Below are 25,261 nucleotides of genomic sequence, written 5' to 3'. Positions count from 1 at the left end.
AGAGTACACATCAAATGCATTTTTTTTCGGATCATTTTATGCTTACAGACAATTTTGGGTTTGAACCTTTGCTCTAATTGCATAGTTTAACCCATTATTCCCCCATCTTCCCATCTTAAACTCAAACCGAATTCAAAATGATGAGAAAATGATCACCGGATGGTTATATTTGTACGACAATGAAATAGCCGTAATGGCTCGTAGACTGGTGTTAATAGTCATACTGGTCAAGAGGAGGCTACACGACTGTCATTGGTCTAGCAACTTTCTTATTAGATAATGGGCGGGGAATGGGCGTGGTATCATTCTTCACAGCACGTCAAAAGGTCATAATTTAGCCTTTTGGATCAAGTCCCACTTCAGAGTCAGCGTTGTACCGTTTGGCAGCAGACATGAATAAACTTGCGGCTGATGTTCCAGATCCAAAAGATATTAGAAGGGTAAGGGTCAGAACTAAACGATTAGCCACTTAAAGTCTAAAATCAGTATTTCTTACAGCGTTTGCCTTCCAGCGTAAACTTCACGCTGCGGGTATTGCTTTTGACACCTCGACAGCACTTGCGACCACAATAATATTACTTTCTTACTCTTACTTTTGTCAGCTCTTTCAATACTTTATATCTTTCTAATGTTAGTTCTTGGTATTTTTGATTGCTAACTTTTCACGACAATGTTTTACACTGGACTGACGTCAATGTAATTTTTCAGGTTCCTAAACCCCTCATGGAAAAACGGAGACGGGATCGTATCAACCACAGCTTGGAAACATTAAGGGTCTTGTTGCTAGAGAACACACATAATGAAGTAAGTTTTGTACTTTGAAATTTGCATAAGTTTAAACGTGGTATTGGCATTGTACAACGGGCAATTTATTTACAAAAAATCACCTATTCACTAGTTCATTCCTTGTTCTTCTTTTCCTGTCAGAAACTGAAGAATCCTAAAGTCGAAAAGGCGGAAATCTTAGAAAGTGTGGTTCATTTTCTAAGAGCTGAACAAGAGTCAGGACCTCAACACCTGTCACTCAAAGGACGAAAAAGAAATCGCACAGAAGACCACGAACAGGAGCTGAGGTCACCATGCAAGCGTCGTCAGAGTTATCAGGATGGCATGAGGACCTGTCTGCTGAGAGTCAGCCATTTTATTGCAAGTAAAGGCCAAGAGCTGGAGGAAGGGGTTAAAAACAGCTCTGGAGGTTTCCAGCAAAGCACATTGGAACACTCTGCATGTACTAATGGAGATACTTCATGTGTAAGTTCTCCATATGAAGGAGATTTACATCCAGTTCAGCAGTTAGTAACTCATATACAGCCAGCCAACCCTTCTGCTGCCCAAAGACAGCCAATGCTTTCTCCAGGAACACCTCTCTGTTATCCACCTATCAGCACAAAGATGGGTATCATCCCTAACCCCTCTTTGGTACTCAAGGACTCTGTGTGGAGGCCTTGGCCACAGTAGATGGAATCATTTGTTTCTCCTTGGCAGGATCCCCAGAGTGGCTTCTAAATATTTCTACAATTGTTTCTGTAAAACAATCTGTTCTCACAAACTGCTCAGTAGCTCAACCTTGACTGCACAACAAGAGTCAGCCTTGAGTTGTTTTTAGAGCCCTGTTTAAGGCGCAAGAGTGGAAAAAGTCTGAAGCTGAAATGGGTCCTAAAAATGACTGTGATACATGTCAATGCGCTTGTGTATATATGTGGATTTTGTACAGACCAAAATGTTTATTTTTTCATGAATCTGGACGATGAGTAAAACAGGATGAATATGACATGTGCATCCTATGCAACGTATGCCTTTATGTGATATGTATTGTGCTAGCATTCTGCATCTCTGTCATTCCCTGATTTTTTTTTCAAGAATTTAGAGATATATAAGGAAAGACAAAAATACTTTTTTTTTTCTTTTGTCATCCAACATCTCTGCACTCATCTCTGATGAACATGTTCCTTAAGAATTTTTTTTCTCTTTAGATTTTTTCAGTAATTTTCATGCATTCAATCAAGCTTAATTTCTTTTTGGAATTACTGAGTTACAGTAACCGCAAGTGTTGTTCTGTTTATATTAAATATGAACAATGTCAATAATGCTGATTTATTTTCATTGGGAACATGAAAATAAACCTCTCTGGGAATGCTCCCACAAATGTTTGCTCATATGTGTGTTTTTCTCAATGATTTCTCACTGACATAGCAATAAGTTTGTGTCGTAAAATATTCCTGGACTGGGACAAAACTAGACGGTGCTCACTCGATTGCTCAGTGCTCTGAGCTGTAAACAGGGCTAACATTCGCAGATTTTTGATCAACCAATGGCCCATTCTGAAACACGATTGAATGTACTTAATTCTGGTGACCTGACAGACAAAAAACATTGAGATGTAGATTGTTGAGTGACTTCTCTGCTCTGATCTCAAATATAACTCTTTGCAGGCTCTTTACAAAGTGTTCACAATCAAGTAAAATTGTGCGTATGGCCAACGATCGAATTCACTCAAAGCGTTTAAAACAGTGCAATACCTCTGAATTAAAATGTGACAATATCAGACAAGTGGAGGAGATGGCCAGCAACAGCTAAGCTTTCCTAAAGATACAAACATTCTCAAGTCTGAAATGTTCTGCTGGATTTTGCTTTGAGATAATTCGTGCAACAGGCGATTGACTAAGCTATATAGTTACGATGTCGTTAAATTATCATAAACGTTACATAAGCGTACTGAAAAAAATGCAAAGGTTTTCTGCTATCTAGGCCAGTGGTTACGTTTAACTTAAGCTCAATGCCTTGTTGAAATCAGTCTCCACTACATCTCAACGCATATACACCTTTTGTGGAAACATTTGCCAAAAGCTAGATAAACATGGATATTTTCCATTTGTACTGCTGTCAGATGTTATACTGACGTCAATAATTCAAAATGGAGAATCAAGTCCTGAAAGACACGACTCAGTGTTTTAACTACAACTGCACAACTATTTACAAATGACGTATTTAAAAATATATAAGAAAAGGGGAGATAAAGCATCTACCAAGTATAGCAGCTTCATAGCAAGAGTTTTGATGAAACTGTCGTCCAGCAATGCTTGTCTGCAAAAGCGCAAAAGTTAGCCTAAATTGCCTTTAGATTCACTATCTTTGCTGCATCCCCCATCAAAAGAAAGGGCTTAGTCTCGCTGTGGCAAACAGAGAACAAAACTCGCTTTTATGTGCAGCTTTGCGTTACTTTGTTGCCCCTGGATGAGCTCATAAATAAACGAGTTCAATCGAAATCAGATTAGAGATTCAATAGATAGAAACCACTCTCCAAACACCAAAAGTAAAGTTTTAGCCGGCTATTACCCGGGACTAATCCGTTCAGGTACAATATCAAGAGCTTTTACGAAAGGATTTAACGTATCTTCAGCGGATGTGTCTGGTTATCACCTTATTAATGAACATCGAGGGGAAAAAACAGTTACTCAGGACGTTTACTGCCACAAACTCGAACCATTCCAAATGACCAACTCTGCTTTAAACATTCCATCTCTGACACAAATTATTTTACCAGAACTCTATGTCATGGACAGTACTGTGACAGATCTTAGTTTGTCGCTTCTTCGAAATGATAGCAATCTCAACTCCTTTGTCGGTCCATCTATCCCCACCTTGAGAGCCACGTGGAATGAAGGTGTTAATGCGCTTGCATGCTGCCTTAATGTACCGCGAAAAACATCAAAAGTGGGCCCGTGCGCCAGTATAATTGCTGTGTAAGCGCCCCCACCCTTCCCGCTACTTTTGCAATTCAAATGAGCCGATTATTGAAGAGATGTTTGTGTAGCGGTCAACAGTCACACGCCTGGCTCGGGATTGATATCGGCTGTCCCCCATAACAGTTTATTCCCTCAATTTTGAGCAGCTTCATGGACACAAATTATGTCAGCTTCGACAAATAAACACAGATATAAGATACATTACTGACTTGTATCAGGCATCAACTGAAACGGTCGTTTTATAGGCTAGATATGTCTCAAATTCAGTAAATGTAGGCATCAGTTGTGAATGCGACTGACCAAAGACTATTGAACAAGGGGTAGCTTCACCTCAGTTGATCGGAATCTAACATTTCTTACAGGTTGAAAAATACAAAAGGCAATTATGGAGTGTGAGCGTGGGATATGAAGAAAAGGCTCTTCTCATGTAATACCCTATTGCAAATTTCTTTGTCAAAATAGGCCATAAATAAATAACTGAACGAGCAAGGTGATATTTGTCTCGCGCTGGGACCAAATGTTGCCTCATTGCTGTGTTTGCTCTGGGTATGTTTGCCAAAAGCTTGTTTTGCATTCGTTTAGCACGCTTCTGTGATCTGAACTGGCAAAACCAATATGATATATGTTAATTAGCTGTTTCCATCGTAAATACTGAACCCAGTGTTGCAGGAAAAGCAATAAGGGCACTTGATTTTGACCAACTTGACCAGTGAGCAGAGTGTACCTGGACTCTGGGACTTTGAGTCGTGTCTGTGGTGTAGAAAATATGTGTCTTTTTATACTGCAAATCAAATGTCAGGTGCTGAGTTTACTCGCTAAAATCGTAGACCTAGGCCTATGTTTATTATTCTTTAGCGTATGTTCTTTAGTAGGCAAATATTCTACCTTTACTGTGAACCGAAATATCCTAAGACGCATGTAATCATCGAAAAAATGCACAAGTACCATAGACACGTGTCTTCCCCAGCTGAAACAGCTGCCCTTAAGAGACCTACTTTCATTGACAATGAGCTGTACCGAATTCTATCCGATAAATTTGATGGGGCTTTTCATATATACAAGAACCTGAGGATTTTGTTCGGAAGAGCTTTTAAACTCATCCAAAGTATGAAGCAACGATAAAGATCATGTGTCATGTCTGATGCAACCATTGTGCATTATCTCAAGACTTCCCATGAAGCCCTGAGTTGAAATTTCATTTAATGCGCTTAACACTTAATTTGATGACATGAATAGCTTATCCTTTTACTGGCTTTGCTCTGAACTCCTGGATTTTGAGCTTTGGTGGGCGTGAGGAGGAAGCTGTCTACATATGCCTTCTGCTCTTAACGACGCGTCGTCTTTTCAGACGCTCAATATTCATGCTGATTTAATCCTCGGCGGGAGGGAAATTGATGGGGAATGGTCTCTATGCGCTGGATATTTATTGCGGAGACAGTACACAATGCGCGCAGCGTTGTGCTCCATCGGTTTCTCATTCCAAAACTAATGGCCTGGCACGCGGGGGGTATAGGCTGAAAAGGGGCGGGGACACACCCCACTGACTGAGGGTAATACCTACCTGCGCGGACTGAATGACATTCCCCTGGTCAACAGCTGGCCCGATAGGCCGCTTGCCTGCCCCTGTAATTAGAGCAAATGTTTCGCCACCCCCGACTAACGGTCTGAGAGACTTTTTTTTTAATCTATAAGTCAAAAGCATCAAAAGAGGTCCACCCTATTCATGAATATAATCCTGAAACATTCTTCTAGTTGATGAGAAAGAAAACCTTTAGGTCACATATTTTCAAACAAAATGCAAGAGCCTTCATAGAAGTATAACCTTCTTCAGTGTTTTAACAAAGCACTTGAGAAAGTACTCGCATATTCCCCAAACCTGTCTTTGGTACTTCTGAAGGCGTTCACGGCTGATTTCTTGAGTCGTTTAATTTACACTTAAGCTTTCACGTCATCGTTTTTGTGTTTCCACTGATGATGGGCTGCTTAAGCCACAGCAGTATCTGTTTAGTGTTCCTCCTTGTAACAGGCTTTCCAAAAACCTCCTCTGACCTCAGCAGGACTAGATTACTGAGCAGTGACTCACTTTTAGATTATTTAACTTAAATTAGTTAGAAACGTCAAACTAAGCAGCATTTAAAATCAGATTTTAGTACCATTATCATTTCTGTCATTTCTATCCATAGGTATGCTTCTTCATTTTAAGAAGAATGCAGGGTTGAAGTGTATTTAAAATGGAAACCATTAAGGTTAGCAAATTATTATTACTATTTTAAGAATTTATTTATTTTTGTCACAGGAGAAGGAGTTCCAGTTCTGGGTTAGCACAAATATCAGTTCTCTTTATGTTCTGGGATGAACACAAACTTACATAACAGCCATTGAAGCTAAACACCCCCTCCTGTCGCTGACCAAATAAGGAAATCTGCTTCAATAAAATTATTACCCTGACATATGTTTTGACCAACATATGTTAGCATTCAGATAGTACTTGGACATTATAAATACAAATCTTCTGAAAATTATAAATACATGGAACATCTTTGGATGAAATGCCTGAGATTCCTCCATTTAAATGCCTTAACTTGCATTTTAAATGAACAACCTCCATTCAGAATATAATATAGTCCTTTACCACATATGCCTCCTATCTAATAAATTGTTCTTAGAAATTCTGAGAGGAACTGAGAAGTCTAAACAGTTCCCATGATTTCTGTTGGAGTATTTACAAAATGTGAGCATCAAGAAATGATTTATTGGGAACCTCTTAACCTGAGCAATTCTTATGGTCCTAAATTGTGGTAACCTTACAGCCCTGGTTCTTTAGTGGCAGCGCCCCCTGTCTGACAGCAAGGATTGTGACCATTTCGCCAGAAGAGAATGTTGCAACGTGCATGATAATAAAACAGCTGTTTATGAATTGGAATGCAGAAGTCAGTCAAGATGAAGACGCTGCTTTTGAGTGCTAAACTTATTCTGCAACAAAGAGGGTTGGAGCATAATAGCCCCAGTTTTAAAAAGAAACATACGTATTTAAATAAGCAACCCAGGGACAGAGTACTTGCGACCAAACAATTTCTGAATTATTTTCTTTGAATAAGAAAATAACTAAGAAAAGAACAATTATTTTAAGGAAATAACTATTTGACTTGAATTATTAAACCAGGCTCAACTTCGGTGCTCTCTTACTCTGTTGGTATCGCTATTTCTCTCTCTCTCTATATATATATACATATTTATTTGATTTTGTATTACCTTGTATTACCCCATATGCAATGCAACCAGAATCTCTGAGATTCCTGAGGTCAATCTTCTCCATTCACAATGTGTTAACGCAGTCAAAAAACAAAGTGCAACACCATCACAAACAAAGAAAGCATTTTATTGATAATAATGGCACTAACAAAAAAAACCAAACAAATCTCCAATGTGTTTTTTGAAGGATAATAATTAAGCATCGGTAACTCAGTCTCTGTGGGTTGGTAGGCGTAAGGAGTAAGGCCAGCACTCTTTTAAGTCCCAAGTTATGTGTTGATCCATGGTACAGTAATCCATCACACTTTCCCGACAGCGCGACCTTGAGCTCGCTGGTACTCCTGCTGCAGACTAGCAAGGACCTCACGATGCTGCTCTGACTTCCTCTCCATGTCCTTTAACAATGTTTCATAGCGTTGTCTGAAAGTAATGGGGTTTGAGGGGAAAAATGCTGAACATTATTCTAAATGGATACAAATGTCACAAAACAAGAAACAGCTGGGAAGTGTGCGCAGATAAATGTAGATGAGACATTTATAGTAAACGTTAGGTGTGGTAACAAAAAGAATATTCGAAGCAAAACTGATTGTGTATTGTAAAATATACTAATATGATCCATAAAAAGTACACAATGACAAAATGTTGGGAAAAAAACCAAAACTTACATTTCACCATTGATATATTCTAGCCTCTTAGCCACAGTTGCCTTGGCTTCATCTAGATCCTGTTTCACCAGGACTGGACCGATCAGTTTGTAGACTGTGTTCTGAGAATTCAACATGTCCAGCTCCTAACGTAACATGGGACACAAAGCCACATTGCTTATCAGATGTACCCCATTACTGATGCATTTTTCCAATGACACTATCTAAGGTGACCAAATTAAGTACAGCGTGGTCACTGCTACATGCTTAATTGTCTGATATCATTTCCATCGAGAAGTTCAACGCTCGGCTCAACTAACAGCAATGAGAAAGGACCGCAGTCAAAGCTTAGGAGACACTGACAAATCTCAGGGCTTAGGCACTTGTGTACCTAACCGTTCAAACGTATTAAGTTTGGTTAGTGATACTGTCGTTTACTCCCATGAACCGTTAGACTTACCTCCTTAACAATATTATTTTCTGTCAACTGTGCTTCAAGTTTTTGCCTGGCAGACATACTCTTACTGACATCTGTAACAAACAACAGGAAGAAAAAGACAGAGAGGAGACAGAATGATTGCTTCTGCACTGGAAGAATATTCCATTCATTTTCTTGGGATTTAGACCATATACCATGAACTACATAAACTAGATATAATGTGAGGCATTTATGAATATGTCAGACATACATTAATTCCACAGCATTGTGTGATGACAGGAAATGTTTTGTGCGTATGATTTCATGCTTCAACCGAAAAAAAAGGCAGAACGGAATTCTGAAACAGCCACTTTGCCACACGACTGGTGACAGCTGAACGTACGGCTAGAGTGCCCGTCTAGGCGGCTCGTTTAGCCGAAGGTTATTTATATATCCTCGCTCGTTCATTCCCAACGACCTGCCAGTATAACGTTATCATGGACCTTTTCCCTTTCTACTTGCCTTAACCAAAATTTAGCTAATTACCTACAATCGTTTGTACGCAGCTAAAGTTAGCCTAGCAATACATAGTACAACTCCCTAATCAATTATTTCAGGTACCTTTTTGCATCTGTTGGTATTTTTCCAGCTCTGACTGCAGTTTCTTTTGAATTGCTTCAGCCATCTCCTAGATTGTTTACGTTCTGTGTTAGATCCTCTGTGCGATAAATAACAAAAGTAATTCCTTCAGCACTGTTCACGAGAAACGCGTTTCTGCTCGCACACTGAGAGAGAGAACGTGCGGAAATTACGTCAGTCTACAGGAACCGGTCTACGGTATAATGCGTATACTGCCACCCACTGTGCTACTTTTGAAACACGTTTAAGAGGTGTTGCAATCTACGATGGTAGCTTTTCAGTCCTAGTTTCTCTTAATAGTGACATTAAGTCTGTTGATTTTAATCGAGATCAGAAATATCTCTATGAGAAAATGATGTACGGAATGCAAACCAATGACCAGGGAATCAAACCTGGAAATATCAAAATTATACTTTATTTCACAATTTGTGCGAAATGTCAAGTACTGTGATCTTCAGCGTGTGGTTTATGAAGTTTATATGAACCACAGCTCTAGTGTTCGCTCTTGGAGGTTCATTCATTCAAATCTCAACTACATTTAATAAATATAAGACTTAGCTTTAATGCACCAAATGGATGCATTTAACAAGCTTATTGCAACTAAAATGGATCCACAGTGCGTCAGTATGTTTCCCGTATCCATCACGGGCAGTGGATGAATATTTCTCATGAACACCTTCGGTATGTGGCTTCACGCATCTTATACCTCTGGTAGAAGAAGATTGCTCCTGGCTGGTATGACCGAGTCACGCTCTCTCTATCCTCCTGGCCAGTGGGAGGCAGTACAGCTTGTGTAAATTTCAACGAGGTAGGCGAGCAGTGTCAATATGGCAGCATGCATAGCTTGAGTAACGGCGTGAAGGTGCTTTTGCTGTGTTGAACACTGAGTTTTCCACCCCCAGGTAATGTCAAAAGTTTATGTATCGACGATACAGGCCTTCGGGTCGCATGGAATAAGCCGATTTTCACGCTTCCTCCAAATAGTTAATTATCTGTTTTGTGTCCAGCTCTCTTTCTCTTAGCAGCAATAAGATGACATGCTGTTGGTCGCTATGTACAATGTATGTGTAGAGCATGAAACTACAGATAAAATTACAAACTGCGTTTCCTATAAAGTACATGACAGTGCATCATATCATTCAGACGTGTGTTCCATAGTATATTTTTAAAAATGTAAATATGAAAGAAATAGTTGCACAGTTGACCTCATAACTGATCAATGACTATCGTTGCACCTAGCAACGAAATCCATTCTTAAGTTAAAACATTTGTGTTTTAAAAACATCATTCAACGCTAATTATTGTGTCATTCTGCCCTGTCATTTAAGAGAATGTGTCGCTGAACATGACAACCCAGTCAAATAGGAAATGTTCATAAGAACACATAGTTATTATGCATTATGTCGAGAACGTACCAGTTCAACTACATTTCCTATTTGTCATACTTGTCATATGTTTGAACAAAGTAAAGTGGAGCTTTGTCCTACGACTGAGTCAACATTTTACAGTAATATGTCATTTCTGAGCTTTGTAGTCGCGCTGTAAGTGAAACAGTATTTGTTATGGTTTAGCAAAAGAGGCTGGGACTGATTCATAGTTTCAGTGACACTTTATGACACTTTTCTGCTTTTCACCCTTTTTATCCATGCGCGTGATGTCAACTCAAATGATCGACCGCTTTATCGTTTAACTCCTGCACAATTTGTAACTGAACAGTTATAACCTAATGTAACATATGTTGGGCCCCAGGATTCATCGTGGAACGTCCCCTTTGTAACAGAATGTGCATTAGCGCGTGGAATTCAGCATTTTTGTCTGCGCCATTAAAGGCTTTTTAATGTTTTTTTCTTGCTAGTGAGTCATTCCGTAGCCATATCTGTGCTAGTTAAGACAACTTCACTATAACCATTTTAAAATCAATAAAGATAGAAGGGAACACACTTCACTGATAATTAGTGTATAGTTACGCTCACTCCGTTCCTTCCACCGTATACACACATTAGAGTGTGCGAGGGATCATTAGCATAAATGGATGGCATCTCTGTTGCTAATTAAGTTGTTGTTTGAGCTAAATTAAATCATTTCGATTTTCCTTCATCGCAGCATGTGCGTTTTTCAGTAAGCCGTGTCATTTATGCAGTAGATCCTGTAATTTAATCTTTAGTATTTAATTTGGAGTAAAGCTACAGGGATCACCACAGCTACAATATAATAGAGTCACGTTGCATTGGAGACTTGAAAGGAATGCCAGTGCTGATGTCACTTTGGAGTCTAACAGTTCAATGTAATTCTGTTTGAAAACCAAAGATAGAACATCTAAGAGTAGTAATCACTGGAATTGTCAGAATTCTAGTGAGTAGCTATTAGTTATCATGCTTTGACTCAGAATCAAATCAAGAACCCTCTTACTGCAGGAGTTTTGGGCTTTTAATCGGAAACCGTATTTCCAGCACTTTGATAAGGTGCCAGCCCTTAAAAGAATTCGAGCTTCTTGTTTTGTCTTTGATTTAATAACACCAGCTATTTGTTACTGTAATACACTGACATCAATTCCCTTTATTACTTATTGCTTTGACTCTGTCAGTTTGCTTTGTTTAAGAAAAAAAAAATAGAAGAAGAAGAAAACAAACAGCCCTTTTTTTCCCCGCATGAACAAAGCTATACTTCCGTGTCTGCTTTTTTTTTTTTTTTTTTACCCCCTCCAGTTTGTTTCTGAACTAAAATAAATGTATCAATAATGTAAGAGAACAAATGAACTGCCTTACATTCAGCCTGCCAAGTTGTAAATCTATTTATGCAAATCAGAAGGGTTGCAGTTGAGCTGATGTGTAGGTCTTTAAATCACATTGTGTGTCTCCACTTTACCGTCTTGTCTTGCCGTGGATGTAAATCAGACCTAAAGGTGTTGTTTTAGCTGCAGATTTCGTGTCAAACCCCTTTCCTCCCCAACCTTGGCATAATTGTTTTGAAAAATTATAACAGAAGATTATACCATGGTTTCTCTTAGGTTTTGTCTTGAGAGCACTTCAGGGAACCATTAAACAAGATGGAATCTGATTAGCTCATTTGGATTTTTCTGTTGGGAAATCTGATTTTAAGGCATCTGTGGGTGTTTGCCTAAGTGAAAACTGTGTGTGTTAACAGCTATGTAAGTCATTCGTGGTATTACGTCTTTTTCAGAAGAGCACCAGATAACCTTAATGCACTTTTGCCATTAACTGATCCATACAGTCTGTCTTTACAGTTGAAGCGGTCCTGAGATAGGAAAAACAGTCATGATCAGTAGAGAAGGCATTTTTTCTCAGAGGCCACATTGCTTTCAGTGTGACTAAATGTAGTAGCTTTAATGAAAGCAATGCCCAGTGTTTTTGGCCGTCGCGTTTCCTGACATCATAGGTTGGCGTTACAGACGAACATACAGGTCCCGTGTCCTTTATGTCTACTGACAGTGACTTTGAATCTGCTCTTTGAAGCTGAACATTATTTCCAATGTAGTCAGCAATAAAACCGTTGTTTTGTGGGGAAATGTCATATTAATACTTGATGAAAGGTGAAAACAACCCTGGCGTTTGACAGAATATGATTTCTAATTCTAATTAGCCCTACATTTCCATTCAATTTGTACCATTTCATTTGAACTCTTTTTTTTTTGTTTGTTTGTTTTGTTCATTAATGTGATGCTCTGCATTTTTTAAGCAGTGGTGGCGATCCATTTAAATGCATCTCGAGTATTTTCTTTGCTAGAATTTGCCTCTGTTAAGGGGGTTGGAAAGGGGAAGAATTATTTCATTAATTTATTATTCATTCTGCAAGAATGAATTCTGAAACTAGTGGAGGAGTGTATCAAAGCAGCGAGAGGCAGACACTGGGAACTGTATATGCCTCGAGTCATGATTCTCTTTTCCTGAGACACTCCAGTCTTTTATCATTCATTTTCATATTCCTTCTCTCGACCGGATTTTGTATAGTCAAGCCGAAATTCTTACCTGTAAAAAAAAAAAACTTACAATATTGTGGTTACCGGGAACGATAAAACTAGATGAAACCAAATTATTCGTAGCCCTACCGCAATAAATAATTACGTTTTTTTTGTCAGCCGCTGGACCGGTTGACTGCCCTCTCTCTCGATTCTGAATATGTAACAATTGGACAGACCCCCAGCTGAGACGTGAGGGTTAGCTGGAAGCCGCTCACTTTCTTGCCCGGCTCGAAAATTGATTTGAACCGCAACATGCCTTTTTAAAGAGCGGGAAAAAAAAATGTTTGGTGAGCAGCATGAAATTAAGTGCTGAAATGAAGGCCCGTACGTGAGTGACATTTCAAAGAGAGGCCTGAGAGGAACCGGAGGCATTCGTTGACGGGCAACAGTGTCCAGTGATAAGGCTGCGGAGGCCTCGCTGGATCGCTTTTCCCTTCTTTCTCCGAGGCTTTGCCTGACAGTGTAGAGTAATGGGTATTACTGTACTTGCAAAGTCTCGGTGCTCTTAAATTCTTCATTTGCTTGGCTCTGATCTTTTTGTGTCCATTGATGTGAAAGAAACGGCTGCAAGTTAGTCAGACTTCATGCTTCCCGTAATGGTTGTCGGGGGAGGATTGTGTTTGTAGCTGCACGCCGTCAATTTTAATACCCCTTCATTACCCTTCCTCGGTAATTATTTAAAAGACAAAAGGGGAAGGAAATATTTGATTTTCCGTTTAATAGCCGTCTTCTGTGTTTCACTTTTAAATGCTTTCCGACCCCCCTGTTAGATAAAAACCGAACTTCTTTGTGAGCACCAGCGGTCATGTTTCGGCTTATTAAATTCCACTTAAAACGATATTTCAGCCGTTATTCCAGTGAACTCAAATTGCGGTTTTATGTTGTGTGTGGTTCGTAGGTGCGTAGGTGGGTTTGAGAACGCATTCTTTCTGTCCCCGTGTTCAGCTCGCTCTCTCTTTTTTGATACATTCCGTGTGTCTGTCAATAAAATCATTAGGCCTTTGTCCCTATAAATCTACTTTTCGAATTGGTGCAGAGCCGCTCCAGACCTCGACGCTGCAAGATGCAGTGCCTTTAGTTGTGAACATGCAGACAGACACTCAAACACCAAATTTGTCTGAAAAGCAAATTGATTAGATTAGCCTACATCTGCACGTCGGGCCTACAGACGCCCCAGACAAGAGTCGTAATTGGCATATATCTAATTTATCATGCGCTGCTTGGTGATAGAAAGTTTTGTCTTACGGAGCATTTAGAGAAGGTCATTTTGAAGTTACTTCAATGAAGCGTTTTATGGTACTGAAAATTAAAGATGTGAGTGACTCAAAAAAAAAGAACCTTGCGCAGATAAGAACAAACGAAAGAATAGCTAATATTCTAAGACGTAAAGTACTTGCGGATCCTATTCGAAAGTAAGACCCCATTCAGATTAACTTGAAAGCTGAGTGAACTAGTTCAGTGAACTAAACCTTTAAGACCCAGGCAGAATTCGTTGCCAGTTCCGGCACATTCTTAGTCTAAAGGGTCGTTTTCCTCCTTTTCCTACAGTTTTATCAGTGCTTATTGATTAACATAAACACAAACATGTTGAACATTGGGTCTTTATAGAAACGGATTACATACAGAGGTTGTGTGTTTTTTTTTTTTTGTTTTTTTATGACTGCACCTATACCAAAGCAAGGACGAAAGCTGAGAGCCAGTCCCACCAATCAACTAATTGACCGAATCTGGTAATTGAATTCATCATCGAATGAAAGGATAGACGTTACCCTTCTGTCCTGGTGTAAAGTGCAGATTTGTCTGCTAAATGAGCATTTCCAATTCCCTCCCATGATTCACATGGCTGCCATCCAAGCTTTTTCCATGGCCCCTCGCTGATTTGGGAGCACTCTTAAGAGAATAAGTTGAGTGCAAAGATCAGGGAGACCAGCCAATCTACAGCAGTGAAACCTACATAGAGTGCTCCCGTGTGTATATATGTGCGTGTGCGTGCGTGCGTGTGTGTTTTTAATCCATTCTGTCAAAAGTCGTAACAGCTCCATGTGTCTTATAACACATTAAAATGCCAATGATCACAAGCTGGAGTGGGCTCAGCGTGAGATGACATTTACTCAAGATGGTGAACTCTGCTTCCTTTGCCCCGCGGTTGTATATCGATCTCACGGTGATGAAATTTTAATGAATTAAAGAGTACTCAATAATTAGCTGCCTCTGCTCACAAACAGGCGGACGCGGACAGATAGACAGACGACAGTCTGACCGACACGGGCTCTGGGCGCGGAGGGGAAAAGAGAGGATGTCTAAGATCTCCAAGGCGGCCAAGGCGGTGAAGAAAGTGGAGGCAGGGAGCCTGATCCGGGCCATCGTGAGATCTGGACAGGCGGCTCCCGGACCGCCCTTGGGTCCCATCCTTGGTCAGGTAAGCGTGTCTCTGATTTGCGAAAATTGCATCTCAAAACCTGGTAACGCCTTCTGTTCCCCCAACAGATGACTATAAATAACAAGCTAATTTTAAGCTGTAATGACATCATTATTGTCTCCCCTCTGAGTTGTAACGATGGTGAATAAGGCAGACGCTCCTGTGCAAAAGACACATCTGTGTGTCCTCCACAGTGTGCTTTCCACTTCAGTGAGGTTGTTCTGGGATGAAAGTGAACAGCAGCCAAGCAAAACAGTGCCATATGTTTGCGAAATGGTGCATTCTATGTGTGCGTGTGTGTCTGTGTGTGTCTGTCTGTGTGTGTGTGTGTGTGTGGGTTAAGATCTTGTGTCACTGTGCAGATCAAATGTCCCCACGAGGATCTAAATTTCTGACAACAACTGACCTTATGGGGACACAGTTCACCGCTTCCGAAAACTTTTTTTTTTTTTTTCTAACTATAACTGCTGATGTTAAAACAAACAAAAGTGGCACAAATGTGTCCCTGGTTACGGTTGGCATCAAGGCTATAAATCTCTAGCTACGGTTAAATGAAAGTCAAATAGTTGTAGTAAAATGGAAGTCAGTGGGAAGTCTCCTCCAGGAAGTTGAGACGGTCCTGCGTTTCCGTGAGAGAGGGCGAGGCGGAGGATTTCTTTGTCGGCTGCGTTTAAGGTCTGTTCCATCCTTCATCCCGGTACTCCTCACGATAACTGTGTATGTTTTTTTGTTTTTATCTGTGCGTGTGTCTGTGTGTGTGTGTGTGTGGTAAGCTGTAAATAAATCGCACTCGGCAGCCCCTCAGCTCTAGGCACTGGCCCTTTAATCTTTCCCCCTTTTCGCCTCTCCCCTCATTTTTCCTCTCCTCTGCCTAACCAGCCCTGACAGGGGAAGCGGATAGAGGTAGGCTGCCTGTCGGCCGGGGGGCAAATTTAAACAAACGAGAGAAATAAAAGAGGGACCGCGAGGAAAGAGGGAGGAACTGACAGCTTCGGTGGGAGAGAATAATTACGGGCCAGAGTGAAATTAGCACTGGAGGAGAGGAATAAAAGACGAACAAGAGAGAAATAAAGAAGTGCATTTTCTCTGAACGTGTCGCACCCCCCCGCCCCGCCCAGACACTCAGTGGAAGACGAGGACAACCGCAGAACACTGAAAATCCCACTTAACTGGTGTTACAAATTCAAACAAGAAGAACTTTGCTGCTAGCGGTCTAAATGCTTTTTTTTTTTTTTAATATACTGAGTAATCTGAAAAGTTGCCCGTCAGGGAGCGCATCTAGAATATGTGTTTGAAATGGAGAATGAGTCAGAGAGAGAGAGAGAGATGAAAGGAAAATGGGGGGGTGGGGAAAAAAAGAGTAGAGTCCACAACAGGCTCATCTGCCCAGCTCATCACTCTGAAATCCTTCTGGAAGCCAAAGACCCTGCAGGCTGAACATTCTCCATAGTTTAATTAATAAATAGCTTTTCTTTTTTTTCTTTTTTTTTTAAGCATATCTGAGAGAGTAGGGTCGTCTTATTTTAATGTATCCTGTAAATATTCTCTGTAAATCACATGTGAAGTTGAATATGAGCTCTTAGCACTTTGACAAATGAGTCCCATTTCAATTAATAGGAATATTAATGCTTGGGAGGGGGCCGTGAGGGTGCAGAGTGCATTAGTGGCAACTGATGGAAATTGAATAGACCCCCCCATTCTGTCCTCCAAACCAGGACACACACTTAATCACACATTGCAGCTGCCTCTGCTTCCCTAGCATGGGAGCCGGGCAAAAGCCAGGCCATCGCTGAGATAATTGCAGGAGGACTAGCATTGGCATAGCATTGTAATTATGATTAATGGTAAAATTTGAGATGAGCTGCTTTCTTGTCGTGTCACTTTTAGCTGGGAGCAATTGTGTAACGCCATCCACACGATTTAGACACTAAAAAGACACCATTTACTCAGCACTCAAACTTTCATTCAACCACAGAGAGATTCATGAATTGTTTCAAAAAAAGGAGCGGTGAACAACAGTAATTATCGTTTGAATGACATTCTCTGAATACAACATCTTTAAAAAAAAAAGAAAAAGAAAAGAAAAGCAAAAGAAAAGAGAGAAAAGGAAAAAAAGAAAGAAAGAAAGAAAAAATGTCCCGGCCTTCTCTGTATTCTTCATGTGTAGTCTTGTGTTCTGAAGATTACCGTTGAGCAATCTCCTGTCTTTAAAATGTCAGACTGTCTGGATATGACAGGATATATCCGGCAGTAGGTAAGGTAAGTGTCAGAGGCTGGTATTTATCAAACGTTTTTATTACTTTGTGGAGTATTAGCGGTAGTCATGCTGCACAATAACAAGGGACGGGTCAGAGAAACCCCCAGGCCTGCAGGGAATCATTTCAGTCAGGTGTTTGTTCGCTTTGCGCTCGACCACGCAGCATTTCAAAAGATAAAGAGTCTGTTTGAAACAAAACAAAACAAAAAAAAAAAAACCCAGAAGATAAATAATAAGTCGAACTGGGACGGCACAGTGCTAGCGTGGGAATCCAACCTTCAGGACACGTTGCGCTCTAGGATTGAATCGAGTACCACGTTCGTAGTTTTAAATCTGGGGGGGAAAAAAAGGGAAGCGAGAGAAACCATTTCTGTACTAATTGTTGCTCTTCTGAGAAAAAAAGGCACTTTTAGAATGTGTGTACAACCCAAGCTCAACCCAATATCTGATTTCCTATTGGGAGCTGCGCTGCACCACGGGCTGCCTAGGGTTTTCACAAATGATCCATTGTACCCAAGTGTGCTAATAGGATGCGTAAGTGCTTATTGTCTTGGCAGGAACACGGCCCATAGGGATGTTAGTGGCCGCAAGCCTACAGCCCTCTTAAGTGACCAACTCATTAGATCACGGAAGACGCTGGCAGATCTTTGCTGCCAGGCCGCAGATGGTCAGCCTTCTTGGACTGACCTCCAAAGCTTCTCGGACACTGGAGAGAGAGAGCGCACGACCAGCTAAAGCTCATGGGATATGTAGGCGGGCCCAAGGGAGGTCTCTGTCGGATCCAGGCCGACGTGGGACAGCGTTGAGTGGCTGTGGCCGTGAGTGCGTGAGAGCGTGTGGTAGCGTGACCCGGGCGTCACCGGTGTCGTACACCCTTGACCTTGTTCCTCCGTTTGTTCCGGAGCAGCCTCTAAATTCAGGTTCCCCGACCCGGACGCCGTCCCCGTTCCCCGCGACCCGCCGCTGCCGCCCCCACCACCTTGCTTGTACCTCTCCCAAGCCGAGCTCAGCTTTACAGCCAGGGCCAGGAGGTTTTTACCCAGGAATACTGTTGACACCCGGGGATCTCTGTACCACAACATGCCAACTCCTCTGAGCACCAGTGTGAAGACATTAATGGTGACCAGGCTAAGCCACGGATAGATGGCTTCCCGCCTCGCTCCCCTCAGGCCTGGCAGAGCCGCCGCACCCAGCTCGGTGAGCGAGACGCAGGGCAACAGGAGCAGAAGCACGTAGCAGTAGAAAAACACTAGACCCTCCACCCAAAGGGGAACTCCGGTGCTGCCCTGGGCTTCCCACAGGCCCGCTTGTAGGTCCAACACGTCCAGAACGTCCACGACCACCCACAAGAGCCGGCTACGCACTTCCTGCTTCCTGCGTAGCGGCGTCATGTGATCGGCGCCGGTCAGGATGAGGAAAAGCGAGGGTAGGCAAACCGAGAGCAGGAGGGTGAGCGTCTTGCCTGCCAAAGGATCGGAAGGCTGCGGCTCGTGCCTGTAGTTCTGGCACACGAAGAAGAGTTTGAGCTGAAGCAGCGACAGGAAGAGAAACCAGAGGGCGTTGGCGAAGCCGCGACGCGGGGAGCGCGCCTCGGAGACCACGCCGGCCGAGATGAAGCGAAGAGCCAGCAGGAAGCACAGGTCACCCAGCGCCACGGCAACGCACGGCCACACCGCCGGTCGAGCTCTGCCTCGAGGCCCCAGCATGCTCTGCTCCAGCAGGTAAAGGTCAACCACTGCCATCGTGCTGACTGTCACCAGAGTAGACACACACACCTGGGGCGAGGGCAACATGCCTGAGTTAAAAGGAGAAACAAGGAGACTGTCAGGAAATGATTCTAGAGGTTGTGTGCTTCACAGCCGTTACTTACTTATGGCGTCGAATGTAAAAACCACAGATCTTAATCGCACAGCTGAGATATTGACAGGAGGTCGATTTACATTATTTTTTAGCTGGTCTTTCGGGATTGGATATGGATATGGATACGGATGCCCTCCCTGAGCCAAAACCTAAAGTCTTTCAAATGTCCATTTGTTTATGCTGTCAAATTGATGAGGTAGGGATCATTTAGTCACATGAATCTCTGAATACGTTGTTTAGACAATTTGTTAAACTGGTTAATATCATTTTTTGATACACAGCTACGCATCTGTCTTCTATTGTTGTTGTTGGGTTTTTTTTTTTTTGTTTCTTTTTATGAAGCTCCAGTCTAATACTGCACTGCCTAAGAGATGCCTGAGAGATATGTCAACACTCAAACACTTCTCTTTCTGCTGGCCTGTGTTACTAAACCTGAAATCTCAGGTCATGAAAGTTTTAGGTTTTTTCCTCCATATCTCTGTGAACATCCTCCTCCCTCCCACCTGCATGCTTGTGTTTTTTCTTTTGGGGGGGGGGGGGGGGGGGGGGGGGGGGGGGGTGGCAGAGTTACAAATCTTTTGTGTCCCCTCCCTAATCATTATTATTTAATTGTATTGAAGAGAGTCTATGCCCACTGTCAAATCTTGTTTGTTTTTTTCTCTGTGACTTGAACGCCATGTTAATTCCCTCTGCCGTTTCTATAATATTTTAGGTGTAATGCATTGCCCTTCAGATTAATCTTGAAATATCATTCCTAAAATTAGTTGTGATGGCTTTTTTTCCTCCCCTCTTTCTCCCACGGGCACCTGTGAGTCTATGATGCATGGCTGCAATTCTGTCAGGACGATGCTCTCATTGCCTCTTCAATCAAATATGAATTTATTAATTTTTTTTTTTTTTTTCTGCAAGATGTGTCACAGCTCTCAACAGCATAAAACCCCATGCTATTGATCGCTGCTGAGGAATGATCACAGGTTTTAACAGTGAAATCGAATCTGCTCCTCTTCAGCCCATTGAACTCAAGGGCTTCAGTATTACAGCTTTTCACAGGAGCACTTGGGTCAGGTATTTGCCCCTTACTGACACGAGTGTCAACAGCATTCTGGAATCGATGGCATTTTGATATAAAAATCACTAACGTTTAGGAAATGTGGTAACGGGGACTTTTTTTTTGTGTGTGTGTGTGTAATCAAGAAGGGAGAAGGAGGGAGGGGTGTCAGCTTTGCTGCTGTGAAATCAGATGAGTTTTGGATGAGACTTGGTTTTGGTTCATAAGTTTGTGAGAGAGGCTTCTGTGAAAAGCAGGACCAAAGCTCAGCTTTTGTTCCTTGTGAGTGATTCACATTCCTTCTTTTTTTCTTTCTTTCTTTCTTTTTTTTTTTTACAGACCTAATAAAGTGTTACTGCATGAAGGTAATAGTTCGTAAATATGCCTAGGGAAATGAGGGAGGGAGAGAGTGATGTAGATAGGAAGAGAAGATGCAGAAATCTGAGGAGACCTGCTTTATTAAAGAGGAAGAGAGATATGGGTCTTTAGGATAGGAATAGATTCAAATGTATTCATTGCCTGGGATCTGTAGAAATTACACGCATTAATACTTTGCAAGGAGCTGGTGAAGGAAATGTGTTGGTAAATGACCTAGAATTATTAATCTTCTCAATGCTTGGTGGAATAAATGGAGTGTCTGCGTCACAAATATCTGATTAGCAACAGAGACTTTTCCTCGCGCCAGAAACTGATTAGGCCTATCGCAGTTGAAATTGAATAGATTGTAAAGCTACGGCCTGTGACCATTTGAGTCTTAAAGGGCACATCAACCGAAGGAACTCTAAACATGCCGTTAACCGCGGCAAGATACTTATTCACTCCAAACCTGATAGTCGTTGTGTTGTCAAATTCCAAACTTGAGTGCTTTCGTGTCTCGGGCGCGCTTATCTGTTAAGTCCGTTGTCAACACAGTTTATGTATTCGTTTGAGTAAAGATGCCTGTATGAGGGCACTTCGTCCTCTTTTCATCAGTAATGACAAGATTCATCATTCATTCACTGGCAGAAAAAAAGTCGTGCTGACAGCCAGTGCAGCCTATTGTAGAGTAAGGATGCATGATCGTTTGTGAAGGTGCATAGGTGACTGTCAGTTTGTGGAGCAATTGTTTTATCATTCGCCTACCAAGGTTGGTGTCAGTCTGGGTAAGGTTTGCTATTGCCAATGATGCTTTGCCTAATATTTTTGTAAGTGGGTCGGAAGACGTGTTTGTGAATATTATGCTCTTTTATAAAGATGACTGTTTGAAATGCTTTTCGGATTAATTCTGAACACTTCGACGCAAACTGTTCTGGTAGTTTACTAATGAATATATGCCTCCCTCCGTCGTCACCTGAAACGCCATGACCTGGAAGTAATCCAGGTGTCTCTACTTGCAGGTAAAGGGCTGGTTAATTACTCTCTATAGGAATGGCCCAATAAAATTAATCTGCAGGGCATATTTAGCATTAAGCGAGCAAACAAGCTCCTGGCACGAGACACTCTCGGTCCTCACTGGAACTGAATGTGTGACAACGTATTGCATATTAGACAGAGTCAAGGCGCGTTGGACTGCGTTGCATTTAACAATCTAGAATGCAGTCTTAGATATTGATTTTAAGGCTTTATCAGATATGATAAATTTCTCTTACTCGGGGCTCATCACTAATCTGAAGCTGACCGATGAGTGAGCACTAGTAGCTACGGTTTTATCCCTTTTGCCTTAAAAAAAAATAAGAAAATGATAAAACAGTGATCCTCTATCATTAACCGTTTTTCCAATATTCTGCAGACTTTCCAGACTGTACGAATTCAGTCCACACACTAAACTTTATTTTAGGGAAAATGGAAGGGGGGGGTGAAGTAAAAGTGTACTTACCCACAGCCTGCCGTTACAAGCTTGTCACTCCTCCAGACTTGATTGAGTATTCTAAATCCAGCGCTACGCAAAATACCATTCAGTGCCTGCGTCTTAACAGATTTCCACCTCAGAAATTTACACAATAAACATCCCCGATTCTCCGTCGCATATGCTCCAAACCAGCGGCTGGTGTGCTTTAAACATCACAGAGTGATGCCGATGAATTTTGGGGGAAAGTCGTGTACAAAACCTCAATAGCTACATTGTCCAAAATATCTTTGAGGAAATTGTTGTTTTCGGATAAGAGAAAACTGCTGAGACGGAGTCGATGTTTCCTTTTTTTTTTGTACAGACTTGTATAGAGATGTGATTCGTAAGCCGAAAAGAAATAGGCTTGCGTTTTATTCCGTTATCACGAGCGCTCAGGTATCCGTTCCTTGCAGTCCGTCCAGAAATCTTATGCTCTCGGTTGGCGAAGGCTGGCTCTGGCGGCTGTGAAGAGCTTTGCGGAGTGTCGAAGTCGATCAGAAGTACAATAGTCTTATGCGCCGAATCGTTATCCGGCGTCCATTTACAAGAGAATGGCCACAAAGTCAGAGCTACATTAACCCTTAGTTTACGCGAAGCAATGATGCGAGAAACGATATAAATATGTCGCTGGTCAGAGTTTATGATTGCAGTGTGTAATTTGTAGGCAGGTTACGTGCTCTCGGAGTCGGACCCCTCCCCTTTCTTTCCCTCACACTCACCCGTTTAGTTCCCTCCCGACACTCGCTCTCGTTTTACTATTGGGCATCGCACTTCAAGTTGCAGGCGGGGTTGTTTAACTACTTATAATTTGAGGGCATCATGTTGGAATTAGTTTCTCTCGATAATTATAATGCTTACTTCGTAACTATGATTTCGCTAATTTCGTTGTGTGAAAAGGAGGTGCACCGCTGATTGCTCTGCCAGGAGCTGCGAACGACTGCAAGCCCAGGAGGCCAAAAGCACTGTCATGTTTATTTTAAGGGCCAGATGTTACACTACCATTTCTCTCTCTCACTCTCACTCTCTCACTGCCTCTCAGGCTCTCTGCTTGTCTAACACTCTTGTGCTCTGTCCCCCAGGTTTTCTTGGGTGCATTGCATATTACACTTCAAGTCACTCTTTGAATCATAAAGAAAAACTAACAGACAGGCTATATTTTCTGGAGTTTGGATGAGTGTGAGAACTAACTTTTAGAGGTAGGTGCATTGGTATTTAAACAAAGACCTGCTTCTATGTCAGAGAATACAAAGAGCAATTTGCGACCTTGGAACGAGGCAGAGTTGTTTGCATGAAGGCTCTGAGCACTCAGGGAAGTGATTTGATGTGTACTGGAGTGTAGTAGATTCTGTTGCTTTATCCAGTTATCCCTCCTCTTGTTCCATTAAGTACTCAGCCATGTCACTCTTTATCGTCTCAAGATCATATCTGAATTCAAAAGGTCTCTTTCTCCCTTTTTATGTCCACTCTGGTTTTTTTTCCTCATTTTACAGAGGGGTCATCTTTTAGTAAGGGTTTTAATCAAGATGAAAAGACTGAAAGAGAAAAGAGGCAGAGTGATCTTTCTTGTCGCAATCAGCTATGCGCTCTACTGGCTTAGAGAGAGAGAGATTTTCCATTCTGTGACTTCAATTTGTTGTTTTGTTTTTTTTCCTTCTTCTTCTTCTTCTCCTTCGTCTGCCCCCTCCTTCCGGCTTTCTCTCTCACTCTCTTTCCCTCGCCCTCTCTCTCCTTCAGTCCCACTGGGCGTGGTTGAAGGTCACTATGCACCAGCTTACTTACAGCATGATAGAAAACACAGAGAGAGAGAGAGAGAGAGAGAGAGAGAGGGGGGAAGACAAAAAGAAAATAAGAGGAATGATGACGAGGGAGGAGGAGGAGGAGGAGGAGGAGGAGGGGTGAACGCGTGAGAGTGCGCAGTCATCACTTTTATCTCGCCATGATGAGGGAGAAGTTGGGAAGGGCAGCTGGGTTTTTGGAAACGCCTCTAGAGCGTCCGGGCCCTAATTGGTGCCCAAATGTCCACCAGCAGGAGTCACCCCCCGTTCCTCCAGAGTGTCTTTCCCCCCCTGCGGATATCTGACGCTTGCAACAACTCCAAGCATCCGCGCAGGCCCCGTCCTCAGAGACACTGAAACGTCTGTTACGCATCTGCTCTCTCTTTTCATCTAACATCACACTTTCCTAAACGTTTCTTATGATTTTAGGTTGTTACAACAAGTTTGCACACCATGTGACTCTGATCCCTTTTATGCCTTGCTTGGAGGACCGTGTCCTTGGGCGCCAGCGTTCGTGCCTGGGCCAGAGAGATGAATTTACGTCTTTGTGACGGGGAGTTAACTTCATTTTCAGTTTCCTTCAAAGCGTGGAACTCTCTGGGGCAATGTCACGTCGGACAGTCTATTCCACGTTCTGCTGATCGAGATGAGACGCCACAAAGGCTGGGCCAATCGAATCTGTAGTATCAAAATGATGTAAGAGAACTCTTCCGGGCCCGTAGTGTTAGTATGGATGAAACGATGAATAACTCACTGATATATGTACGTAATACGGACGTGTTGTGTATGATCAATCTCACAGGGAACATGTTTACCATGTGACTGTTATCCTGAGCCGATTTAGAGGAGGACCGGCTTTAATCTTGGAGACAGGCGCTTTTTGCACCTTAACGGTGCTTAATGAAAACCCATTTCACACAAACAGTACCGCCGTGAGACACTGGATTTCATTTATGCAATTTTCTCCCGAGCGGTTTGTACTTACGCCGCTGCATATAGGGTTCTATATGATTAAAGGGACGTTGCCTCGGTCAAATAAGTGCACATTCTTTAATGGTTTCTTGGGCCTTACACAGTCTATTTGCTTACGTTTTTTAGGAGTTAATGAATGGAAAAGTCCCATTTGAGATATGGCCAAACGGGTCTGCGTTTCATTTCAAACATCACTGCCAAGCACTGTGTTTTGTTTGTTTGTTTGTTTGTTTGTTTGTTTGTTTGTTGGCTTGCTCCAACTGCAAAAAAAGACCAAATTGCTTCCCAGAAAAAAAAACAAGAGTCTTATTTGTGTTAATGAGGGAGAAGGAAGGGTCACAATGGGCCTTGGGACCTGCATTGATTAAACTATTATTCAGCGCCT

General features: G+C 42.0%; 4 protein-coding genes across 4 annotated transcripts in view; 2 read left to right on the top strand and 2 right to left on the bottom strand.

Moving 5' to 3' along the window:
* Nucleotides 1-392: 392 nt before the first annotated feature.
* her5 (hairy-related 5) lies at nucleotides 393-1,458 on the top strand. The gene is made up of 3 exons (XM_030765569.1): nucleotides 393-440; nucleotides 709-804; nucleotides 928-1,458. Exons 1-3 carry the CDS (start codon nucleotides 393-395, stop codon nucleotides 1,456-1,458), a joined length of 675 nt encoding a protein of 224 aa, XP_030621429.1.
* Nucleotides 1,459-7,104: 5,646 nt separating this feature from the next.
* Nucleotides 7,105-8,845, bottom strand: pfdn6 (prefoldin subunit 6). Its single transcript, XM_030766381.1, has 4 exons — nucleotides 8,682-8,845; nucleotides 8,103-8,173; nucleotides 7,664-7,788; nucleotides 7,105-7,418 (listed from the first exon to the last, which is right to left on the bottom strand). Exons 1-4 carry the CDS (start codon nucleotides 8,743-8,745, stop codon nucleotides 7,298-7,300), a joined length of 381 nt encoding a protein of 126 aa, XP_030622241.1. The 5' UTR covers nucleotides 8,746-8,845; the 3' UTR covers nucleotides 7,105-7,297.
* Nucleotides 8,846-9,519: 674 nt separating this feature from the next.
* Nucleotides 9,520-25,261, top strand: part of mrpl11 (mitochondrial ribosomal protein L11) — a 25,255-nt gene continuing 9,513 nt past the window's right edge. Inside the window, exons 1-2 of the mRNA XM_030765934.1 lie at nucleotides 9,520-9,601; nucleotides 14,904-15,097. Of these exons, the coding sequence (XP_030621794.1) occupies nucleotides 14,975-15,097 (123 nt within the window). The 5' untranslated portion in view covers nucleotides 9,520-9,601; nucleotides 14,904-14,974. The remainder of the gene's footprint in view (nucleotides 9,602-14,903; nucleotides 15,098-25,261) is intronic.
* tmem265 (transmembrane protein 265) lies at nucleotides 18,086-19,168 on the bottom strand. The gene has a single exon (XM_030765936.1). The coding sequence runs from the start codon at nucleotides 19,145-19,147 to the stop codon at nucleotides 18,086-18,088; it is 1,062 nt and encodes a 353-aa protein (XP_030621796.1). The 5' UTR covers nucleotides 19,148-19,168.

Source organism: Chanos chanos, chromosome 2 (assembly GCF_902362185.1).
Source record: "Chanos chanos chromosome 2, fChaCha1.1, whole genome shotgun sequence".
Classification (NCBI taxonomy): Eukaryota; Metazoa; Chordata; class Actinopteri; order Gonorynchiformes; family Chanidae; genus Chanos; species Chanos chanos.
This window is presented reverse-complemented; position numbering and strand designations above follow the sequence as displayed.

Excerpts from the sequence above, each read along its gene's own strand:
- pfdn6 (XM_030766381.1), bottom strand. The coding sequence starts at position 8,745 with ATGGCTGAAGCAATTCAAAAGAAACTGCAGTCAGAGCTGGAAAAATAC. Across the intron at positions 8,174-8,681 it reads ATACCAACAGATGCAAAAAG|ATGTCAGTAAGAGTATGTCT; the intron begins GTACCTGAAATA and ends TGTTTGTTACAG. Across the intron at positions 7,789-8,102 it reads AAAATAATATTGTTAAGGAG|GAGCTGGACATGTTGAATTC; the intron begins GTAAGTCTAACG and ends ATGTTACGTTAG.
- tmem265 (XM_030765936.1), bottom strand. The coding sequence starts at position 19,147 with ATGTTGCCCTCGCCCCAGGTGTGTGTGTCTACTCTGGTGACAGTCAGC.
- her5 (XM_030765569.1), top strand. The coding sequence starts at position 393 with ATGAATAAACTTGCGGCTGATGTTCCAGATCCAAAAGATATTAGAAGG. Across the intron at positions 441-708 it reads ATCCAAAAGATATTAGAAGG|GTTCCTAAACCCCTCATGGA; the intron begins GTAAGGGTCAGA and ends GTAATTTTTCAG. Across the intron at positions 805-927 it reads TAGAGAACACACATAATGAA|AAACTGAAGAATCCTAAAGT; the intron begins GTAAGTTTTGTA and ends TTTTCCTGTCAG.